Genomic DNA, 22,437 nt, shown 5'->3' on the forward strand with positions numbered 1-22,437 from the left:
ATTCTCTACTACAGTATGCAAGACACTTGTCTGGACTATCAGCTCAGCCTTCAGGCGCCCAGTGTCTACTATCCCGTCAATAGTCAATAGCCCACTATATAATAGTTATGGGTTCTGACAGCTCGCCTACGTTTATCCACTTTTGAGTCCTTCTGCCCTACGGGTACGATCCCCGAACATCTTGTCCCGGACTTATTTCCGGTGGAAGTAAATATTGATTCTCACAAAGTACCTGCATCGAGGTCGATCGTCCATCGTGCTCAAAGGAATCGAATCCGTCAAGGGCACATATTGAGGTGAAAAGCAATTATTGTGCAAAGTTGCCAGTTCTTTTGCTTCGAAGCCCCTGCACCACAAATTAGATTTTTGACGGGGATCAGGAGAAGCCTCCTGTCAGAAAGTCGACCGTTGCACGAGAATGATTACAGATGATTAATTGCTATTTTACTTGTCGTCATCGGCACCTCCGTTCTGCATAGCAGGGGCTCTCTGCCGTGGGCTTGGCGCCATGGCCCCTTTTCCCCCAGAACCTCCCTTCACCCTTGTCACCTCGGTAATGCAGTGAACTAGCTTAGATATACAATGCCGCTCAGCATAAGAGAAAATTTTCAAGTACTTATTTCTACAAAAATGGTCTATCCCATCAAGTCCGGACTACTCATCCAACTTTCTTTACAAATCATAGGAAAAGTGGACTAGGAAAAATATCGAGCATAAAGTTAGGCAGGGAGAAAGTATAATAGACCCAGCATTGGGGATGTACCCTTTTCCTGGGAGAACCAGGGTGCGAAAAAGGAAAAGGGCTGGTATAAGAATGTTTTAAAAGACCAAAGGGGATAACAGTACGCACCACGGAGTACTCCGCATATATAACACACAAATACAAAACACATCGAAATTCCATGAGTTCGGTCGATCCCTGACGGGACCCCATCCACTTAGGATCCCCTCCATAATTCGGCAGGCCAACCGCGTGCACGGAAGAGTGATTGGCCCATGTGTGACAGCCCAATGAAAAATGAAATGAGGGACTCGTAACTCCTCCCCAATCAGGTCCCTGAAAGGCCTTCCGAGCGCTCGATGAGGCTTCCTTAGGGGGGTCGGCTCGGTGGGTTCATGTCTGTTTCGCCCGCTATTCCCTCTTGGTAGTCACGACAGGCGATCATTACAGTGTGTTGTATCAAGGGTTTTTTTTTCCCCTTGTCTGATTGTCCTTTCCGGAGTTATGTTTGGCTACCGTACAAGAGCCGCATGCTTTTTGGTCTTATGATTCGGCCTGCTTCTCTTGGTTGCCTTTTGCGCTATTTCCTAGTTAGGAAATCGGGGAAGCAGTTCTTTCCTTAGATTTACAACTCATGAAATACTGTCTACATATATTGTATGTCTATACTCCGTAGATACATCGTATATCCCTTGATCACTCGGAGTTGCATCTCCGGAGAAGAAAACCAATAGTGGGTCTGCCCAAAATAGGACGAAAGAATGTCAATCAATTTTTTTCCGGGATGCACGATAAAGTAACATTTACCATATTTTAGGAGATTCAATCGCAGATTAATATGGATCACTATTATGCTTTATGTGCTTACATGGTATAGACGAAACAGCATCGTGGTGACCAAATATGATTAAATACCAGGAAATGAAACCAGATCCAATCTCGTTCCCCTAGACACTCCGCATTCCCCCTTGAGTACATTCATTTAGATCATTAGATTACATTATCTACACTAATTACGCCATATGGCCCTAGCCGGCACAGGGGTACATGGGAGAGCAGTGCGAGCTGTCATTCGGAGTGTCCGTGTTAAGAAGCACTGATGCACCAAAACATGACTAGCGCCACATCTGGCCTAAGCCACAGAGACCCACGTTTGTCTTTCCCAATCATAAGCGAAAGAAGGCGTTCTTGGAATTCGTCAGATAGCCAAACAACATAGGGAATTTATGGTCCACATCTCTGAAATCAAGGCGCAGCTGCATAAATTACACCGCTGACTGGGGAGTTCGTATTTATCGGCGATCCCGGTGCTAAACCCCCCGTAGGCTCAGTATGGACGTGGGACGGGTCTATCCTAATTCTAGTTAAAACTAATGTAAGCATGCACAGTCTAAATTCTAGGTTGTGCTAAACTGGGGGAATGAAGTCATTTCCGGTCCGTGTGCTGGGTTTGACCGATTCTTTGGCCCTGGTTTTGCGGGTGTAAAAGTCTTGGCCTAGTTAAACTGGCGGTCGGCATGCGGGTATTTGCCTTACGCCCAGGTTCTGACATATGTACCTACCCGGGCAATGGGTTAATAATTGCAGGTTCCGCTAACTTTTGTTAACCATAATTATTCTAATGCTGAATGGCTACAAAGATATGTCATATGTCTCATCTAACTGTCTGGACTGTTGATGCTCAACGTCCACGTCAAGAGATAAAACCCAAAGATAAACCCAAAACGTCTTCAAGCGCATTAGCCAGTCAGCACTGAGAAATGCTCGCTGATTGAGACTGTCAGTCCTTCACACGTGTGATGGAGGTATGCCGCAAGACCCAATCGCTCGCTGAATTTTCCCTCCGGGTTTTGGCCCCCATCGTGTTGGATATTTCACTGAAACACTGAAACACACATAATGAAGCCAAGCATTAAATCTGACATTCCAGGCTGTTCTTTTCGCTCGAGGATGATTAGGGTAGCCAAGATCTCTCCACTCCAGCCATCGCCATGGCATCGGGACAGTTGAGTGCCCAATTACCGACCTCGAATAGCATATTAACTCTACGGCCGGCATAACGTCTATGCTAAAAAGGAGGCTGACCCGGCGACCCCGATGACCTCCTCTTTTGGCCCGCTATATCGATATTAAAAATACGGCAATCAAGAGGCTCTTAATCAACCATGATGCCACCTCCCTAAATTGGTAAGGAAGAGATGCCCAATGCGTTGATATTCTCGTTTCCGAGGTTAGCAAATGAGGCCAATAATCAAAACAATAATATCTACGGAGTAGTCCGGATGCCACGGGTCCATGGTTGACTTGAACGGAACCATGGAACTCCCAACTTTGACAACTTTATTTTGTTCCAACTTCAAATATCTACTTTGATGCCATTTGTGCTCGGATCATCCTGGGGTCAGAGATACATGTCTCCAGAGTGGCAAATATTATCCCCAGACCTTGGTATCTCCCCAGTTTTGCAATTACCAAATAAAAAACATGTCCAAGAATAAACCAACCATAAAGGGAGCGGCAAGACATGCAAGATGCAGTAGAAAACCAAAAACGGTATCTAGATTCTAATTTAGTCTATCGTTGACGCTGGACCAACTTGAGCAACTGGCGATCCCAACAGTTGAGCCTCTGTTGCTATTCGTGACAGGACATACCAACAGCGGCCCTAAGCCCTACAGGAACAGAGCGCATGATGGGTGGTGGGGGGAGTACATAGGTATTACAAGGTTTAATCCCTGTCACTCGCGTGGTGTTTCTAAAAACAGATGTGAAACAATGCAGTGTGAAACAGCCGGAGGGGGAGAAGATCAACCGCAACAAGGCGATCCTATATGTTTACATACACAACTTACTCTAGTACGGAGTATAGGGATCCCGGATAGCACAAGTATTTTTTGTAGGAACACAGCGTGAAGTTACACGACTAAAAATGCGACTAATTAGATGTTTATTATTCTCGTCGCTGCAGTTGGTTACGTCTTTCGAGTTGGTAAACTGGTCGGCGAAGCCATGGTTCATGGTTCCGTTAGTCCCCGCTGATTGGGAGTCGTACAAACTTTGAACTTGCCATACCATGTTCACGCTTATTCCTATTCAGTCCTTGGTTTGGATTGTGTCGATGTAAACGTTTCGGACCCCAAATCTGGTCATGTGGGTGTGTTGGCGTATGAACACCAACTGGATTATGTGGACACTTTAGGGATTGGTAAGCCTTTAGGGATTGGTAAGCGCTTCACAAGCACTTGTATTGTTACTTCTTCCAAAAATTGTCTCCTAGCGACTTTTACAAAAGCCCTCCTCTAGCATTTAGCGCTGTTGTTTTACGGCGACCAAATACGGAAATCCCTGCCGATCATGAGAACTACCTCCAGTGCACGGTTAACATTCATAATTCCCAACAAGTACCAACTTGGTGGATTTTCCAAGCCTTAAGTTAATATCAGTCTGGTCGGACACATTCGCCCGGCAGTTAAGGGGTGTTTCAAGAAGCGAGGTTTGTGTCTCTCTAACGCGCGCCACCAAATATGTATATATACAGGGTTCTTCCCTGTCCTCACAGTAAAAGCCTTCTAGAATAACACCGGGAATCCCTCCCGAGTTGCACGACAGAATACCACCGACTGTACCCTGTCAGATCAAAAATATACGGAGTACATATCTCCAAACTAGATTTCTCAAAAATTTCTAACTTAATCTATTCCCCATGATTCCTCCTCCACTCTCTCGAGATTAGCCCCACAGTTAGAGAGATCCCCGAATAGATTTTCAAAAGTACAACGATGTGCTCGATACGGAGTAGACGCAACCAACGGCGGCTCGGACGATCCCAAGCTCTAGACCTGCCCAAAGGCCTCATCCAGAATCCTTCGACCCAACGATGATCCGCTCAAAATCTCTGCCATATCCACATCCCATCCTCCCCGTGCTCGTATTGCCGCCATGTGCGAGCCAACATCCTTCCCGGCCCAAACCACTATCCTGCCAACGCCAACACGACCCCGGGATTTGCCCTTAAGCGAGTGGAGTTGACGCCCATGCCTCTACGAGCCTCATTTCCCTGGCACTGGTCCACGTTGTTCGGTCCCCTGGTCAAACAAGGAAGCGGGGCCGCTCCCAAGCCTCGTATAGGAGGCCCTGTTTAGCCGACTCTGGTGCTTGGCGGTATTTCGACTAGCTAAGCCCCACGCTCTACAACCTTGTGTTACGACAGTACTATAAGGCTCAATTTTAGTGTCCGGTAGTTAATTCCTTGAGATCTGACTGGACTTTTCCGCGGAAACGGACCGGAGGTGGAGTGTGTCCACGATCTCCACGGGATGACTTGTGGATACAGGTTGGTGTGCAAACATGTTACACTATCGATTGCGATGTTACAGGTTGTACCCGTGGGCCGCTGCAAACAGCCGATGTGTTTGCTAAAGCGAGCGGAACCTGAGCCGTAGGTACTCCGTACTCGATCGCCATGTGCTCCGGCGATCCTGACGTTGGATTGGCCACGATCATCGTGGTGCCTCGTCTGCAAAGTAGATCTGTCAAAATAGGAATTGACATATTAGCATATCAACCTCATAGTCCTGCTACTACTATATATGAATCGTCATTGTACCCGACTAAATAACCTGCTTTTCTCTTCCTGGGTGATGATAATCTACCTATCAATACCCCTGAAAATAGGGGCGGCAGGTGTCACATGAACCCCACCTGCATAGGAACTTGAGAACTGATTTTAACGTACGGAGTACTACGGAATACACTATAGCTAGCCCACAGTATGCAATCTACTACTCCGTACGGAGTATTCGTATTAGCCAGGCATTTCCCTACCTGTCTCACCACCACAGGATGCACCTGAAATCCCGATATCCAGACTATGCTATTGGTCCAATCCACAAACAAAACAAGGAAAGCTGCCGTGCTATAGGCACGGTCCGATCCTCTCGCTCCTCGGTTCCATATACGGAGTAGTTGGGACGGGATCTTTAGTCTATGTGGGACTGCAGTATTGAGTTTAGGAAGCGAAAGACAAATAACAAATACTAAGATACTTTAGCAGGTTGATAGCTGTAGTTTACCCGAAGTATATTTGTTTAGGTTTATCGCTAACAAGGTTAAATGCGCGTAGGACAGGGATGTTCATCTTTTTAATCTGAGGAACTGCATCGCGAGGTGAGTTGTGTGATTGAAACCAGTTTTATACGTAATAGTGCGGCTCTTGCTTTTGTTCGAGTCATTCGTCCTATGTCGGTGGAATACCCTATTCCTAAATATTTGCTCCAGATGCGACTTAGAGTCACCCGGGTTCTGATTTCTGATCTACGTGCTAGGGTGTTCACCCGAGAGGGGTGTCCAATCACCCACTGACACGGGCGATATGCAAGATTACCTTTGAGAAAGGGGGCCAAGCTATTAATCCTAGGACACAACCAACATGACCCTGACTCGGGTAGTTTGTGGTATCTGTTAACGTAGATCAAACAATCTGGCCTTTCGCTGTACTATTTGGGTTTGTGCATCACACGGGTAGTCCAATCATTTCTCAGTGGCCGCACGATATCTGTAATGCTCATGGATTTGAATTTCCTCTAGTTGATTGGACTTTACAATGTACCCACAGACTTGAATATGGGGTGGTTCTTTAGATTGAAACCAGGATCTAATCATCTGATCTCTGATATCTGAGAGGTGTCACAGCCGAGGGAAATGTGGATATCTTGCAACCCGTGATAAACTCGAGGGAAGGCGTTACACTGTGCCACCTGTGGCCGGGGCAGATACATTTTAAGAAGGCAGATCCGAGGGTAGATTGATAGCAGGTCTCGCATATCGTGTCCTAAATCTTACTAGGGAGGTCCCCGAGGTGATATTCCCTGCACGTCGGACATGTGCTGTCCATTGCTGTACCTATGATCACTTCATACTCCGTTTCTAGCATCAGTACTCTGTACGAAGTAGGCAAACAATATATTGCCAGAGCGAGAGCGAAACGTGAAGTGATCAGTCAAGCCACCCTATTCCAACGAAATACCGGCTGTCAACTTCGACATGGACACAATAGGAAAGAGGGTCTTGCTGCACATGCACGATCGAGATTGATTATACCTATGCATCAAGTATTAAACCAATACTGCTAATCCCTTATACATTTCTAATGATCGACACCATTCCCGGGATCTCGGGAACCAGATTGTTCGATGCCGGATACACATCCCAAGTCCCCGATCGGTGATTGAATATATCACACATCCACTCATTTCGATCTGTCACCTTGGATCTAACTTGGCGTGCCGATCCCGAATAAATGCGAAGCGAACGATTTAATCGAAATTTTATGCAAAGTAATTCACTAGCGACAATGTATGTGGATCACATCTCCACTGTGTACTTTTTCCATATCTTTACTCCATAATTCGTACAAGTCTGTACACAAGGCTTTACATTACAAAACTTGACTGTGCCACAGTGAAAGAAGAAAAAAGAAGCAAAAAGAAGAGAGAGACACATCCACATCTAACACTAACCTCTCCCCACTCACTAGCCACTCTACTCAACCTATGGGGGAGTGCTTCTTCTCTCCCCGAGATCAACTCCACTCATTGAGGCGGTGCTGCTATGCCTTTTTTCTCACATTTCCGATGACGTTGGGTAACACGGCATATGTCCACAATTAATATCTGAGCCGGGCGCTCTGACGTAAAAATTATCGCGCCTTTCTCCCGCGTGTGCATCTGCATTTGCATTGCTGGGTTAAAAAAAAAAACAGGGCGCGACCGCATGACACCCGGGTGGAATTGGTCTGAGCGCGAGCACGCGGAAGGTGTGGACGAGAATTCCTGCGATCTAGTAAGGTTAAACCTCTTGAGAATTCATGATCACCACCCGGGTATACGTACTAGGCAGGTGCATCTTATAGCAAGTTTTTTTTAATAAGGTTCGATACTTTGGCGATCGCTCGGCAGCAGATGCACCCGGTGAACTGGGTAAGAAAGGGGGGGTATGTATACGCGGTCAGGCACCGCTTGATAACCCTATTGAGAGGTGTGGCGTACATCGAGCAGGTACATTATTCTTGCGCGTAAGGCGTGGGCTGATTTGTGGGGGATCCTCACCGTCTAAGCTCGGCCCGCTGCTTATGTCTAGTTTTATACGATGTATACCCGGGTAACCCACAGGCATTGCCCATGCTCTTTAGGCTCGTGATAAATATGTTGGATATTGACCCGGGTCAACGGTATTGATCCGCTGTGTAGAACAAGTCTATATCTTCTCTTTGGTCTGTCCTGTTGCCTTGTCTCGAGTCGGGGTCCCGGTATGGTATCTCGAACACGTGTGCGATATATCCAGATTCAACGACGCAAGATACCATTCGCCAAACTTCGAGTTAGATATGCTTAGAACACGTGTACGTCCAATGACAAGTTGTGTTCTAGAAGGACTTCCATGCAAATGTCGAGTCCCTGCGGGCCTTTGCAACACGCGCGTCAGAATCGACTAGGATATATCATGAAACAAACCCCGGTATACCAGGGAGTGACCTTGTAGACGTACATAAAATGGCGCAAATTCTCCGCAGTCCCGTCGAAAATACAGTTCCAGATTTGTTGCCTTAACCAACACGAGACCTTCTATTTGGTCGTGGCCTGCGATCAAACTATACCTGGTTCTTTGGGTTGATGTTGTGTAACGAGCAACGAGACAAGATGAAATAGAGTCAGCGTAAAATTAAAAGTTAGTACATGGTAATGGCTGTTAATGAACGAATTTCTATTTTTGATGCGTCGATATATATTTGGTTTGATACATGTGGCAAAAGAACCTCAAACCAAACCCTATCTCAACGCCCCAGCCATACCATATAAATGCCAGACATATATTATACGAAACCCGCACAACCCCATGAAACATAAGCCAAGGGATATAACAGAAGAAAAAAAAGACCCCGATGCACGCTGAAACACGACTGTGATACAGAAACCTATTCCACCCTTCATCCTCGCCAGGTAAGACGTAAACCATAACCCAAAGTCAAAGACAGAAACACCGCACCTACCCAAAGCTGCTATTCTAAAATAGCACGTAGACTAAAGTACTAGACTAACCAAACCAAGCGTCAATTCCTAAATAGAAGCTTACTTCCTAAAATGTCCCTGGACATATTAGCCGAACACCACAAATACTCACTGCGACAACCAATCCAATAATATAAACACGTTACGCAGAACGACCGCGTGCTTGTGCACCCTCTGTCAAACATGCGAGATCAGTTCCCGATCTTAACACAGCGAACCGGAAATGGAAGCGTCGGTACTTATTTGTATGGACACATGATATGTGAAGACAGGGTTGTACCCGAATACCTCCGGAGAATGTACATACAGGACGAAAGAAGAGATCATTTCACCCCAACTCTGGGAGAAAGGAAGGGAAGATGTAGAGTAGTATCCCGATATCAAATCAATAGACCCTCGTTCGAGACTACATATGAAGAAACTAAACAAGGACAAGGACCTCGTCAGTACTAAATCCCATAAACTCCACGTGTGACGAGCCCCAGTCAGTCAAGGATGAACATAAACATAAATATACACACCTACGTAGGATAAACCTATGTAAATATTTACCAAAGAAAGAAAATAAAAAGTTCGCCTGTTTCTCCTCAATCCGTCAATTTGTCATTCCCGCCTAAAATCCTGTACAACATATACTCTGCATGTACGTGTACACGTGAGCCAAGCCCCCAAACTCCACCAGCCCAGCCCGGTCTGGATATGCTGGGTTTCGAGTTTGGGGTTTTCAGGGATGGCGGGCTGGGCTGGTTTGTGAGAGGTAAGGTATGGTATTGGGTTGTTATGTGGCGAGATTTATATAAATACAGACAGGCATAGATATAGATTATGCATTATGCATTATGCAATATAGAATATGGAACATACTTCTACTTTTTGCATTAACGTATACATTGTACCTACATGTACATACGCATGTCTAAACACGACCATGTGCTATGACGAAAGTATCTTATTATGAGATATATACCGCAGGTACTATACATATTAATGTTAATTCATCTGAGCTGCTTACAAGACTGCTACTTGAACTGAACATGGTACCTACTTATATACCGACATGTACATAGCAGCTCCCTACTACATCCTACAGAGTACTCCGGTACATGCATACTGCAAGCCCGTCCCGAGGACATCTAAGTCCGGGTCGGGGCCGAGAGTTCCAAGGGATGTGGGATGTTGCACGGGGTTTGATTTTGGATTGGTTGGAGGTGGGCTGGGTGGGTTGGGAAGGGGGAGGGTCTGGGTGTTCTGGGTGTCTTGTGATGTTTTGGTTTAGTTTTGGTTATGGGGTTGTTTGGGTTAAGCGGGATTATTGGATTGGATCGGGGTGATGGTCCTGATGGATACATGTATGAATATATGGGAGGCAAAAGGGAGGTTAGTGTTGGGTTTGATTTTGATTTGGGCTGGGGGAGGGGGTTTGGTGCCTGATTTGGATTGGGTATGGAGTAGATATCATATGTATATGGGTGGTGGTGGCGAGGTGTTGGTGGCTGGCGTAGGTTGATTATTTGGATAAACTACTGCTGTAGGTTAAATGTGGACATGAAGTACTGACTAGGAAGATATATCCAGGAAAATTCCATATTGGGTATCGAAGGTAGACTAAGTATATACAGACGAGTAGACAGACTAACTCGATATTCATAAAGTTCACTAAAAGTCCCGCTCAAACCACAATCAATGGATCACAGTCTGGTTTTTATCGGCGTCGCAAGAATGAGGGTGCTGCAGACAGTACTTGGGCACCAAAGCAGTGGCCATCACACCATTAGCAACGAGGTATTCACGGAAGTTCAGGATGCGCTGAGTGAGGTTATTGGTGCGCTTTCTGCCCGCAGCATCACGGTTACCAGACCAGACAAGCTCACCCAGAGCAGCGGCGCGAGGCCAGAATGCGCTGGAGATGGTCACATCGTCGACCTGCTCGGCCCACAAGGGAGCCTCGGCGCCGATAACGTGCTTCGCCTCGGTGGCAGTGAGGTTGGTGAGGAAGTCGTAGTCGTAGATGCGCTGCCAGGTCTTGTAGGGGGCGCACCAGGAGCCGCCGTCGCCGCCGTAGTTGAAGTTCACGCCGCCGGCAGTGTTAGACTGCTCGTTGTAGCGGACGTCGTTGGTGATAGCGCCGCCGTGGCCGCAGTCGAGGTAGAGGAAATCGGAGGAGGAAACGACGACGTCGTAGCCAGCCTTGGCGAGCCTCTTGATGTTACCCGCGCCGCTGTTCCAGCTCTGCATGATGACATCTTTGGGCACGTGGTGAGCACTCTCAGTGGCGATGGCCATGTCCTCCCACATCATGAGGCGACGGTGGTCGCCGACACTACGGAAGATGGGCATGGAGTGGTCAACCCAGTACTGGGTGAGATCTCTGTAGGTGCGCGAGGGATCCTCGGCAAACCACTTGGTGACATGGGTGCTGAAGTTGTAGCAGTTGGTCTGGATCTCATCGCCACCAACGTGGAAGACGTTGTCGCCGAAGATCTTGGACAATTCCTGGTAGACGTTGTTGACGACTTCGTAGGTCTTGGGGTAGATGATATCGAGCTGGCCAGGGTTGGGCTCGAGCGCGGTGTGCTCCGACCACACCTCGTTCGACCACCAGGTGTTGGCACAAGCCACAATCTCCGGGTCGACCTGTTGCCAGCCCGAGGCAGAGTGACCGGGCATGTCGACCTCGGGAATGACGCGGACACCTCGCGCGCGGGCATAAGCTTGCACGCGACGCATGTCATGCTCGGTGTAGATTTCGCGAGCCGAGTAGGCATCCTTGGTCATCTCGGGATAGGAGCTCATCTGCATGGGCCAGGACTGAGCATCGTCCAAGTGCCAGTGGAGAACGTTGAGCTTGGAGAGGGCGAGACCATCGATCTGCTCGAAGATCTTGCGAACGGTGATGAAGTTGCGACCGGTGTCCATCATGATACCACGGTGAGGGTACAAGGGGGCATCCTTGATCTTGACGGGCTGTTCAATGATCAAGCCGTCCTTGCCATCCGAGATGATAATCTGTTGCAGAGTGGTGAATGCGTGCAATACACCCCAGACGGTCTGGGCATTGATCCTGATACCCCCATGGGCCACTACCAGTGTATAGGATTCATCCACGCCATGTTGGAGATCGGCATCTTTGTCCACCACATGGACCTCGACGTTGTGGATTGCCGCGGGCGCGCGCTTGGCGTTGGCGGCAGGGGTTGAGGAGGGGAAGGCTGGGTAGGAGGCGATGGGGATTTCAATAGCTGCAGGGACCCATCGCAGGGTGGTAATTGTTTCCCATGCTCGTTCCCAAGCTTTCGTAACCACAGCTGGCTGATGACCGTTCAATTTCAAGTGGTTGACTTGGATTGGACCGGAGGATCCCCAGGTGATGTTACGGGGGGCGGGAAGTGGATTCACCTGAACGGCGGATACAGCCGTCAGGGCCCCAAGCACGCTCAGAACAGAGGCGAACTTCATATTAATGAGTTGAGTGAGGATGAGAAAGAGTAGAACTGAGGCCAGGAGATATCCAGGCCTATTTATGTTCAGCTGCATTGCCGATCGTTCATCGTGGAGAATGTGAGGATTGATGCAACCTGAGATTCGAGATTCGGGGAAAAACAAACAGTTCTCCCTCGTTACATCCTCTAAAATCAACTAAGTTTCATATTAAAAGAGATTAAAGGAGAGAGAAAGTGCAACCTCTACATGCAACTTTACTCGATAATCAAAAAAAAAAGAGGGGGAAACTACGGACCTACGGACCTACGGACCTAGCCATCAAGAATGACACAGTCACACTGCCATGTCGATCTATCAACAAATCTGAAAGGAACAGCAAGCTCCACTTATGGAGGTATCATTTAATCTACTTATCCATTAGACCGTCTCTAAGGATTTTTCCAATTCCATCCCCTCTCGGAACTCCTCCTGGATGGCCGCCGCAGCCTTAGCAGAGGGAACCACACAAGGTCTCCGAGGAAGACCACCATATCCTCGGTAGGATTGGAGGGCTTGCTTCACCGCGATAAAGCCACCTTGAATGGCACCCCAGTCCGCACGCGCAACAACAGCTTGCAGCTTTTGCGCCTCCTGAACCTTCCCATCACGATACAACTCCATAACCCGCACACACGAGCGCGGCATCAGATTCGCTAGTCCACCGATAATGCCCACGCCACCAGCAACGAGCGTCTGTAGCGTGAAATCGGCCGATCCACCAAAAGTCAAGAAATCCGGCTTCGCTGCCGCAACACGAGCCAACTTCCCCGTGTTACCGCACGTGAGCTTGCACCCGATGATATTGGGGTGTTCGGCCAGTGCCAAGATATCATCTGAGCTCAGATCGAGACCGGACTGCACGGCGGGGAAGTTGTAGATGAGCACGGGGATGGGCGAGGCGTCGGCTACTGCACGGAAGTGGGCGTGCATGGACTCGGTGCTCACGAGGGTCTTGTAGTAGCTAGGTGGGAGCACCAGTACTGCGTCGGCCCCAACTGAAGAGGAGTCCTTGCAAAAATTTATGGTCTCACGTGTTGATGCGGCACCACAGCCCGCGATCACAGGCATGGTACTAAATCCTGCTTCATCGACAGCCCGACGTGTGGCTGCTGTGATGGCCTTGCGCTCTTCACGGTCTAGGTGGACGGCTTCGCCATTGCTGCCCTGGGTTACTAGGCCGGTTACCCCGCTGCGGGCGAGATAGACGGCGTGTTTCTCGACCGTTGCGAGATCGACCTCTTCATCGGGTTTGAAGAATGCTACGGTGGGGACGTAGACACCGTGGGGGAGGGGATTCAATTTGGTTCGGTTGGTCATTTTGAGATTTGGAAATTTGGAGATTTGGATCTATATTGATCGGTTAGTGGCTTTTCTAGTAAGTTACTCTCATCTTTTTCATACCAAATATATCGTTGAAAGGAAATGGGAATGGTGGACTTCCAGCTATTTAGCTGGTAAATCCCCCACGTCCACCAAACTTGGCGAATATGCGCGTGGGAGGCACTTCATGTCTGTCTTCTCATTCGGACATCATTTCCCCTCCCCCCCACTTTTTTTTTTTTTGCGGGGGTTAATATATGGATGCAGATATATATATTGTCTATGGGGTTTGCTTCGGGAGTACTTGCTCTTCGGAGAACTCGAGATGTGTTAGCTCTTGTGCAAGGATATACTCCTGAACCTGGTCTACTACTATTATACTGTCCAATTTCGAAGCTTAAGAGCTTCGAAATCCCGTAATATATGGGGATATATGGGGATATTGGAATGGAATTCGGAACTTACGATGGTTGAATTGCCGTCCCCCACACTGACGCCCGTGGGGGTATGTCCTTTTTCCGAGACGAGAGGATATTGAGGGCATTGAAGATATTTTCACAATAGAATGGTTTTAATATAAAAAATTATCTATCGGAATTGAAATCCGAATCAGAAGAGTGCATGATTCGCCTGTATATTATAGCTTACCTGAATGTCTAACAATCTCAACAATTATAATGAATAGAACAATAAAACAATAAAACACAAAGCATTGTGAATGTGTGAATAGAGTCATAAAATATAAGTATTCCGATATAGTTATATATAAACCTCACAACCTCAACCTCCGCCAAGAACTTCTCTGCCCATATCCCATCCCCAAATCCCTGTAAAAAAAGGGAGAGTTTTCCCCAACCCACCTTACAATGATCGCTTAATCTCCTTCAACCAATCTATTAATGGCCCTGTCGCGGTCACTCCGCTCTGTGCGACGGCCTGAAGAACCTGCCGACGGTCTGGCAAAACGCATCCAAGATGCCCGCAAAAGCTCCCCCGATTGTCTCGATACCTCCAAAGAACCTCCAAAATCTCACTTGAAACCTTCGCGCCCGCGCACCTCTCGCACTCGTCGCGACTCCTCTTCGTCAGTTGACACGGTCGCCTCGGGCCAATTGGCGACACCGACAACACGTACAAACGGAAATGGTCTCTTCAAAACCCCACGCGCCCGTCGTGACCAAGGTACCCCCTCCGCGGACTTGTTGCGCGACATCAATGAGTCGCCAGACCCATTGGACACCATCTCTCCAGCTCCCTCGGTCGCGAAGCAGCGCACCGTTACCCCGGCCAATGTGGACTCGAATCTCAAACCACCTTCACCTGTGACCCGCACAACTCGTCGCAATGACAAACGATCGCTGACCGACGAGAACGCGATCAAGGAAGAGGGGGAGGGTGCGACTCCAGATGTCAAGAGCGAGGCGCCCGACGAGCCTGCAGACTCACGGTCGGGGAGACGGTCGTTGCGTTCGACCGATACCGGATCACGATGCAAGAGCGAGCTTGCGCAGTATTTCCACAACTATGAACAGATTATCAGCTTGGAAGACCCCGAACCTGGTATGTTACTCGATCCCGAGTGTATCGAGCGCATAGCTGACGTTGGATATTATACAGAATTCCTCGCCGCCAAAACAACCATCACTCTCGTGGACGATCTATCGCGACCACTACCTTTCTCCTCCAACCCCGACCCTACACCCTTCGGCAACCCCCTCCTCAAGCTCTACGACTGTGAAAAGATCACCCTCCCCAAACCCGCAAACACACCCACAATCGACCCACTAGGCGAAGAGACCTATTTCCGCGCGCACCGCAAGTTCGAACGACAAGAGAAACAACTCCGCAACATCGAGCGCAACCGTGCCCAGCACGAACAACAAGTCCTCGAGCGTCTCCTGGACGAGCTACGCGGCCATGACTGGCTACGCGTGATGGGTCTGACGGGAGTCCACGAAAGCGACAAGAAGCTCTACGAGCCGAAGCGCGATATTCTAATACAAGAGCTAGTCACTCTGGTGAACAAATTCCAAGCATGGAAAGACGAAGAGCGTCGACGCAAACTGGAAAGGGAAAAGGCACAACCAGCGCCAGGCACTGAGGCAGCACCTAATGTCCCGGCCCGACAGCACTCGCGCAAACGATCCCGGCCCGCTGAAGACGTGAATAGCTCCCCGGCACCTGGGGCTGATTTACAAAGCATGCCAGATGCAGACCCAGACCCAGACCCAAGTGATGTCGACGCATTGGCTGCGCGTCAGCTTCATCAGGAAGCTCAATCAGCAAGCGCCGTTAAACAGCGCAAGACAGCACCTGCTCGCAAGTCTATCTCCAAACCCACCAACACCAACACTACCACTACCAATACCAGCACTACCAACACAAACACAAACGACCCCGAACCAAAGCCCACCCCCAAACGCAAAAAACCAAACCCAACACCCACAAAACCACACCCACAACCTCCAGCCTCAGCTCCAACTCCAACTCCAACTCCAACTCCAACTCCAACCCCCAAACCAACCCCACGACCCCTCCAGCAAGCCCCCCTCTCCCACTTCTGGAATCCAGCCCCACGAGAAGGCCCCTTCACATCCTTTTTCCGCCAACGACACGTCCGCGAAGCAGCCATCGCCGCAACAAACGGTATCCGTCGCGGCGGATCTCGCTCAACCCTCGCATTCGGATATCCAGTTCCAGACCAGACAGAGCGGGAATTCGAGCTAGCGCCGGATATTCTGAATGAGGAGTCTATTATGCAGTCGCAGCGGAAGAGGAGGAGGCTTAAGCGGAGGAGTTTGGGGTGAGATGGTGGGGTTTACTTGGTGCATGGTGCATTGCATGGTACATGGTATGGTGCATGGTGGGTTTGTTTTGTATAGCATTTTTCTAGCATGGTGTTTCTGAGTTTTACCTTTTTGCTTTTTTTGTTTATTCGGACTGAATGTCCGCTGGTGTTGGTGTTGGGTTGGTGTTGGATGGGATTCATTTCGGTTGAGGCTTTCAGCCCCCCGGTTTATTTTTGTACAATTACATTAGTTCATGGTTAATCCTATTGAATAGATATTATTATCTGAATTTGGTATTTCCAGCGTATATGCGTATGTACGCAGAGATCAGTACATGTATGCAGGTAGGTGATATCATTACCGCTGTTGGTGTCGAGGATATGCATGAACTTGCATATGACTCTAAGATGGTGTTTACGTAGCCGCCGCGATGATCTTTCACTGCTAGTGCGGTGATAGAGATGCATTTCTAATGCATGGCAAGTCTGTATGTATTGTTTCTGTATGAGCTTGTATGTGCTGGTTCAAGGGTTTGCGCCATTTAGATGCTTTTGCTATATCGGGTCTTACGTTGCGCCATCTCTGTTTTGAAACTAGGACTACTAGGGTTCCTGTTAGTATCAGGAGACATCTCTTAGGTGTCTATGTCTTGTAATATCGATATCTTGCTCCGGCTTCTCCGGTAAAGTAGGTCTTGAGCTTGAAGCATATATGAGAAATTGTAGAGTCAGGAAATATGATAATAGATACAAGCTTAATCTACTGTGGCCTACAGGTGGAGTGTATAGTAACTAGTGAGAAGCTTGTTGTACACTACATATATCAAAGATTTCCTCAAGGTCGATGTTTTACCTAAACAGGAAAGTGTTTACCCTACTTCGATAACTCTCTGTATGGAATGTTGGAAGAGATTGTATTGGCCAGCTGCCTGGAAGGGTTCGCTGAGCTGCATACGGAATACGCATATGTTTTGGTTAGAGTATTTGAAAAAGGAAAAGCATAGCCCCAGCGTTATACTGGCGTCAGGGCACATATGATCAATCCGTGATCCTTTCATCTTTACTGCAGCGCCTTTCACCCAAACGCAGTGAAATTTCAAGATCTGCGCCACCTCGTGTCCTAGTAAGATGTCGAGGTACATACTTAGTGAAACTCCCGAGCACATCAAATCTTCCTCGTCGTCTGCTGTAGGCATTCTTTCTCAATCTCGATGATAGGAGGTCAAGTTTCCGGGTCCCTCTCGTACGTGGATCACACCTCGAAAGGGGATTGGTTAGTGGTAAAAGCAAATAGCTTTACCATGGGATGAAATCTCGGCCATACTCGCTAGGAGAAGCTTGTCGTGGCTATGTAATGCCATTCTGCTTTATTGTTAGCTATATTATTTCATGTCATATGGTGAAAAGCTGTCTGGCTGACCCGAGTAGACGCAAGGAAATACGGGCGGGGAGACGCAGTGACCCTTACTCTTCACCATACTTGGTGGTGAACCCCATTTCTTTAACTACCCTTTCGAGGATAGCTTTCAAAGCAGGTATTACCACTTTACTGGAATATATTTTGACTGGGATGGTGAATGTTAAGGCTGATGAGGGGAGCGAGACAGGGATTATAGATGTAGAAGATGCTATAGTGTCCAATGTTCAATGAGTGCCGTGGGGAGGACTTGAACCCAATACGGGTGGGGTGGGAGGAAAGACAAATGAGAGGCTACCTAAGATTCGGGTGGTTAGCAAGAAGAAACCTGAGAGATATGAGTCATGTAGGGGTAGGTGAAAGATAGGAAAAGTAAGATTCAAGGAGGATCGAGAGACGGCTCCGGGGATGATGGTTAGGATACATACTGGTAGGGCGTGGGCTCTGACTCAGGCTCCTTTGTATGGCTTTGGTGGGAGATCTGACGTTCCATTGCTGTCGATATATGGGAATCTCTAGTGTTAACACGCCCCTCTTGGCGATGAATGTCAGCCCATCGGATAGTCAGTCCCTTTCAGAGTCCCATTCCCAGCCATTGGACTGGGGGAGGTATACAATTTACCTGCTTAGGTGAGGAGATACCAAAGGTAGGAAGATTGATCCAAGATGATATATGTAGATGGAACAAAAGAATCACCGAGATCACTTAATATCAAAGAGCCCAATGAGCTAAGCGGTTGAGCCCTGAAGCCTAAGGATAAAACCCTTCCTCTTCACCTGGGTCTTCCTTTCTCTTTCTCTCTCTTACTCTTTCCAAGTCCATTTTCCACCTTACCTTCTCTACGGAAGCGATAGCCATAAAATATGCTGTTTAGAGTCCCTACACTACGCGATGTGAACATCTGGGAAGACCAGACTTGGCGATGACAGTGAACCGAAGAAGTCCAATGGTCAACCCCGATAAAGTTGAATGGGATCCTACAAACCAGCCCTCTGATGGACTCAATATTTTCATGAACAAAAGTGAAGGCGAAGTCACGATTTTGGGGTCGTCTAACGTGTTTTTCATTGACACACTTCGTTTACATCGCTGAAACTGAGGTTTACATTCCATATTTTCTCTTATTTCTCTTCTGTCGCGCCAATCGCTGCGCAAAGAGTGGAAGGCAAATAACGGTGACATCCCAAATCCATCCACCTCTCTTGCAACGTTGTCGTTCGTCGGCCTACCGTTACCAGTGGCTGGATTTACTTGGGACCACCAATCCAGTGTACAAGTGTATATTCTGGTCGATTCAGGTAGAATCTCCTGGCTACCCGTGAAACAGGACGTTGAAGTCCTCATTCCGTCCCATATCCAGCCGATCGACCCAGACAAATTGACTGCCCTCAACAGTCCAAAGGCCTCAATTTGACTATTGCAAAATACTTCGAGGCCGTGTCGATGAACATCGCCTGCAGGAATTAAGCTGGAATCTCATGCGTCACGCGGATATCATGTGCGCGAGCAGAGACGAGCTTCACGCGAAGCATAATCCTGTCTCTAGAAAAAGGCTCGGGGTCTCTCACGGATGCTGAACGAGGAATAGGCCCAATGCCCTCGACCAGATGGCGAGCGAGCCGATTCAGAACATAGGTTCTAACTCTGAGATTCTGGACCTTGACTCCTACGTGAGTGTCACATTTGACTTCGCCATTTCATCCTCGGAGTTTCCCTTTTTCAGACCCACGCTACTATTTGCAATTACCTACACCCTTGATAGGAACGGGATAGTGTCGCTCAAACCCTCTCTGCAGATACGCCGCCCTTTCACTGACACTCCATACCTGGGAATGGAGCTCGAATCTCCAGCATCCTCATGTCACGCACTCATCGCAAAGACTGGTGATGGAACCAGAATTTGCTACAGACCAAAATCCCATCTTCCTACTATGACAAAGGAAGTACACCTTTATAATTTCAATCGACAAGATATCGTGTCGTTGAGACTATCCTTTCTCCTTATGGAACGGGTTTGTAATCGATGGAAAGGGAGAAGGGGGTAGGATGTTCATAGAACAACACCACTTGAAATTCCTATATCCAATGAGAAAATAGGGAATAGTTCATCCAGATATCCATATGAGATCATACAATCAAAACCCGGAACTAGCGACCATCTCCGACCCGACATCCGAACGCGTTCAATTTGGGGCCAAAATATAAGCACGACATCCTTCAAGAACATCGATAATAGGCTAGACAGTAATAGAGGCTAGACTGACAGAATTAAGCTTATCATATAGAGTTTTCTCATTAATCTACACGCGGCCCGAGAGATTTGCCTCTGATCTTTTGTACCTTGAAAATTTCATCCAGACCTCAACCCCTGGAGGTCTCAACCTCTATAGTAGGAGGCCGGCATCGGAGCGAAGTTTTCCATTTCTCCAGTTTTGACGGGCAGATTTGCCCATTTGGCTCCAGTGAACCAAGTCCTTTTCGGCCTTTTTATTACGTCCCGACGAGGTGATTCGTCCTTTCGGTCCGCAGGTCGGCGATCCACATCCGTTTCGGGTGGCGGATTCTCTATTCTTCAATTTACAGAATTGGTGGAAGCTTTTTTTTGTTGAATTCGATTTTTTTAATACTATTTTCCTCTCGTTGAGATCTGTGTGTCTCTCTTTCAAGTTGTATCAATCGATTTGCTTTTGTTCTTGGCTTTTTCGTTCGATTCCCGACCTAATATCTACTTCCCGAGTATCCGCTGGTTTTGATATCTTCGCTATGAGCTCCTCACCTCCTGGTTTGGATGTCGTTTCCAATGAGAAGAGCTCCTATATCAATCCTACAGACTTGCAGTCCGATCCGGAGAAGTTCATCGACGTTCCGAAAGTCAGACAAGATGCCTTTGGCGATGAGGAGTTCGCGGAGGTCAAGTACAAAGTACTCAAGTGGTGGTATGTTTGCATATCTTGAAAAGTTCAATTGCTCTGTGACTAACTTGGGTTCGTGTTTAGGCAATGTGGTCTGCGTATGTGATATAACCTGCTATATCAAAATCAACCTCCAATCTAACATTCTACTAGTCATGGTCGCCGAAACAGTATCACTAGGTGTGCTGTCACTGCCCGCCGCTGTTGCAGGTCTGGGACTGGTTCCGTAAGCTTACCTTCTGACTCAAAGTGCAGGAATTGGAACTAATGATATCAGCGCCATCATCGTCTTGGTCTTCCTAGGTTCACTGGCCACATACACCGGCTACGTGATCGGACAGATGAAATGGAAATACCCACACATTTCCACAATGGCAGATGCCGGTGAAGTGATCGCAGGGAAATGGGGACGAGAATTCCTCGGTGCTGCACAGATCATCTTCCTCATCTTCGTCATGGCCAGCCACCTATTAACCTTCACCGTGGCCATGAACACCATCACAAACCACGGCACCTGCTCCATCGTCTTCGGTATCGTCGGCATGATAGTCTCCTTCATCTGCTCTTTACCTCGCACTCTAGCAAAGATGTCATGGCTATCAATAGTTTGTACGTTTCCATCCCCTCCTCCTCCTCCTCCTCCTCCTCCTCCTCCACCCCGGGAACAACCACTAACAAACTCCAGCATTCGTAAGCATCATGACATCAGTCATAATCGTCATGATCGCCGTCGGCATCACAAAACCAGGATCAGACGTCGTCGCTGTCGTCGACACAAACCTCTTCCACGGCTTCACAGCAGTCTGCAACATCGTCTTCGCCTTCTGCGGTCACGCAGCCTTCTTCGGCCTAATGGCTGAACTCAAAAACCCAAAAGACTTCACAAAATCCCTCTGTCTCCTACAAGGAATCGACATGGGCTTGTACATCACCGCCGCACTGGTCATCTACCGCTACGCCGGTAGCGACGTGACATCTCCAGCGCTAGGCTCTGCCTCACCGATCGTCGCGAAAATCGCATACGGTATCTCCCTACCGACTATCATCATTGCCGGTGTGATCAACGGCCACATCGCATTCAAGTATGTCTACTTGCGTATTTTCCAGGGCACGGATCGAATGCACAAGCGCGATTGGATCGCCACGGGATCGTGGATCGGTATTGCCCTCGTGTTGTGGATCCTGGCGTGGATTATTTCCGCCGCCATTCCGGTGTTCAGTAACCTGCTCAGCTTGATCACAGCGCTTTTCGCGAGTTGGTTTACCTACGGCTTGAGTGGGATCTTTTGGTTGTTTATGAATAAGGGGATGTGGTTCTCGTCACCGAGGAAAATTGCGCTTACTTTGTTGAATTTCCTTGTTATTGGTGTTGGTGCTGCGCTGTGCGGTCTTGGTCTTTGGGTTTCTGGAAAGGCTCTTCATGATAATCCCAGCAGTGCGAGCTTTTCTTGTGCGAATAATGCTTAGCTGCATTTGCGTTTGTGGGTTTCTGTTGTTGGGTTAGCTTGGCTTGTATAAAATTGTGTCTTGGGAGGGGATTTTGGTGTTTTGGGTTCGCATTTGGGAGCATTTCTTTGGATACTTTTGATACCTTTCGATCTCGAGTGGCTGCTTGAGTTGGCTTTTTTGCATACTTACTGTCATTCGCATATACACACTACAGCGCTGTTTAGAAATAGACGTGTACGAATATAATCACATGATGAAGAATTGACTGCTCGCCTTGGCTGTA

The 22,437-nt window shown here is 48.0% G+C and overlaps 4 protein-coding genes across 4 annotated transcripts; 2 read left to right on the forward strand and 2 right to left on the reverse strand.

The window, feature by feature from the left end:
- Positions 1-10,467: 10,467 nt before the first annotated feature.
- Positions 10,468-12,243, reverse strand: N7517_003938 (beta-N-acetylhexosaminidase; the record flags this gene model as incomplete). Its single annotated transcript, XM_056721668.1, has 1 exon — positions 10,468-12,243. The coding sequence occupies one exon, from the start codon at positions 12,241-12,243 to the stop codon at positions 10,468-10,470; it is 1,776 nt and encodes a 591-aa protein (XP_056577918.1).
- Positions 12,244-12,645: 402 nt separating this feature from the next.
- On the reverse strand, positions 12,646-13,584 carry N7517_003939 (dihydrodipicolinate synthase family protein; the record flags this gene model as incomplete). Its single annotated transcript, XM_056721669.1, has 1 exon — positions 12,646-13,584. One exon carries the CDS (start codon positions 13,582-13,584, stop codon positions 12,646-12,648), a length of 939 nt encoding a protein of 312 aa, XP_056577919.1.
- A 902-nt stretch (positions 13,585-14,486) lies between these two features.
- N7517_003940 (acetyltransferase SAS4-like domain-containing protein) lies at positions 14,487-16,394 on the forward strand (the record flags this gene model as incomplete). Its single annotated transcript, XM_056721670.1, has 1 exon — positions 14,487-16,394. The coding sequence occupies one exon, from the start codon at positions 14,487-14,489 to the stop codon at positions 16,392-16,394; it is 1,908 nt and encodes a 635-aa protein (XP_056577920.1).
- Positions 16,395-20,556: 4,162 nt separating this feature from the next.
- Positions 20,557-22,172, forward strand: N7517_003941 (neutral amino acid permease; the record flags this gene model as incomplete). The annotated part of the gene is made up of 5 exons (XM_056721671.1): positions 20,557-20,729; positions 20,790-20,803; positions 20,859-20,931; positions 20,983-21,314; positions 21,391-22,172. 5 exons carry the CDS (start codon positions 20,557-20,559, stop codon positions 22,170-22,172), a joined length of 1,374 nt encoding a protein of 457 aa, XP_056577921.1.
- Between the last annotated feature and the right edge of the window lie 265 nt (positions 22,173-22,437).

This window comes from Penicillium concentricum, assembly GCF_028827145.1.
Source record: "Penicillium concentricum strain IBT 3081 chromosome Unknown utg000002l_segment0_segment0, whole genome shotgun sequence".
NCBI classification, from domain to species: Eukaryota; Fungi; Ascomycota; class Eurotiomycetes; order Eurotiales; family Aspergillaceae; genus Penicillium; species Penicillium concentricum.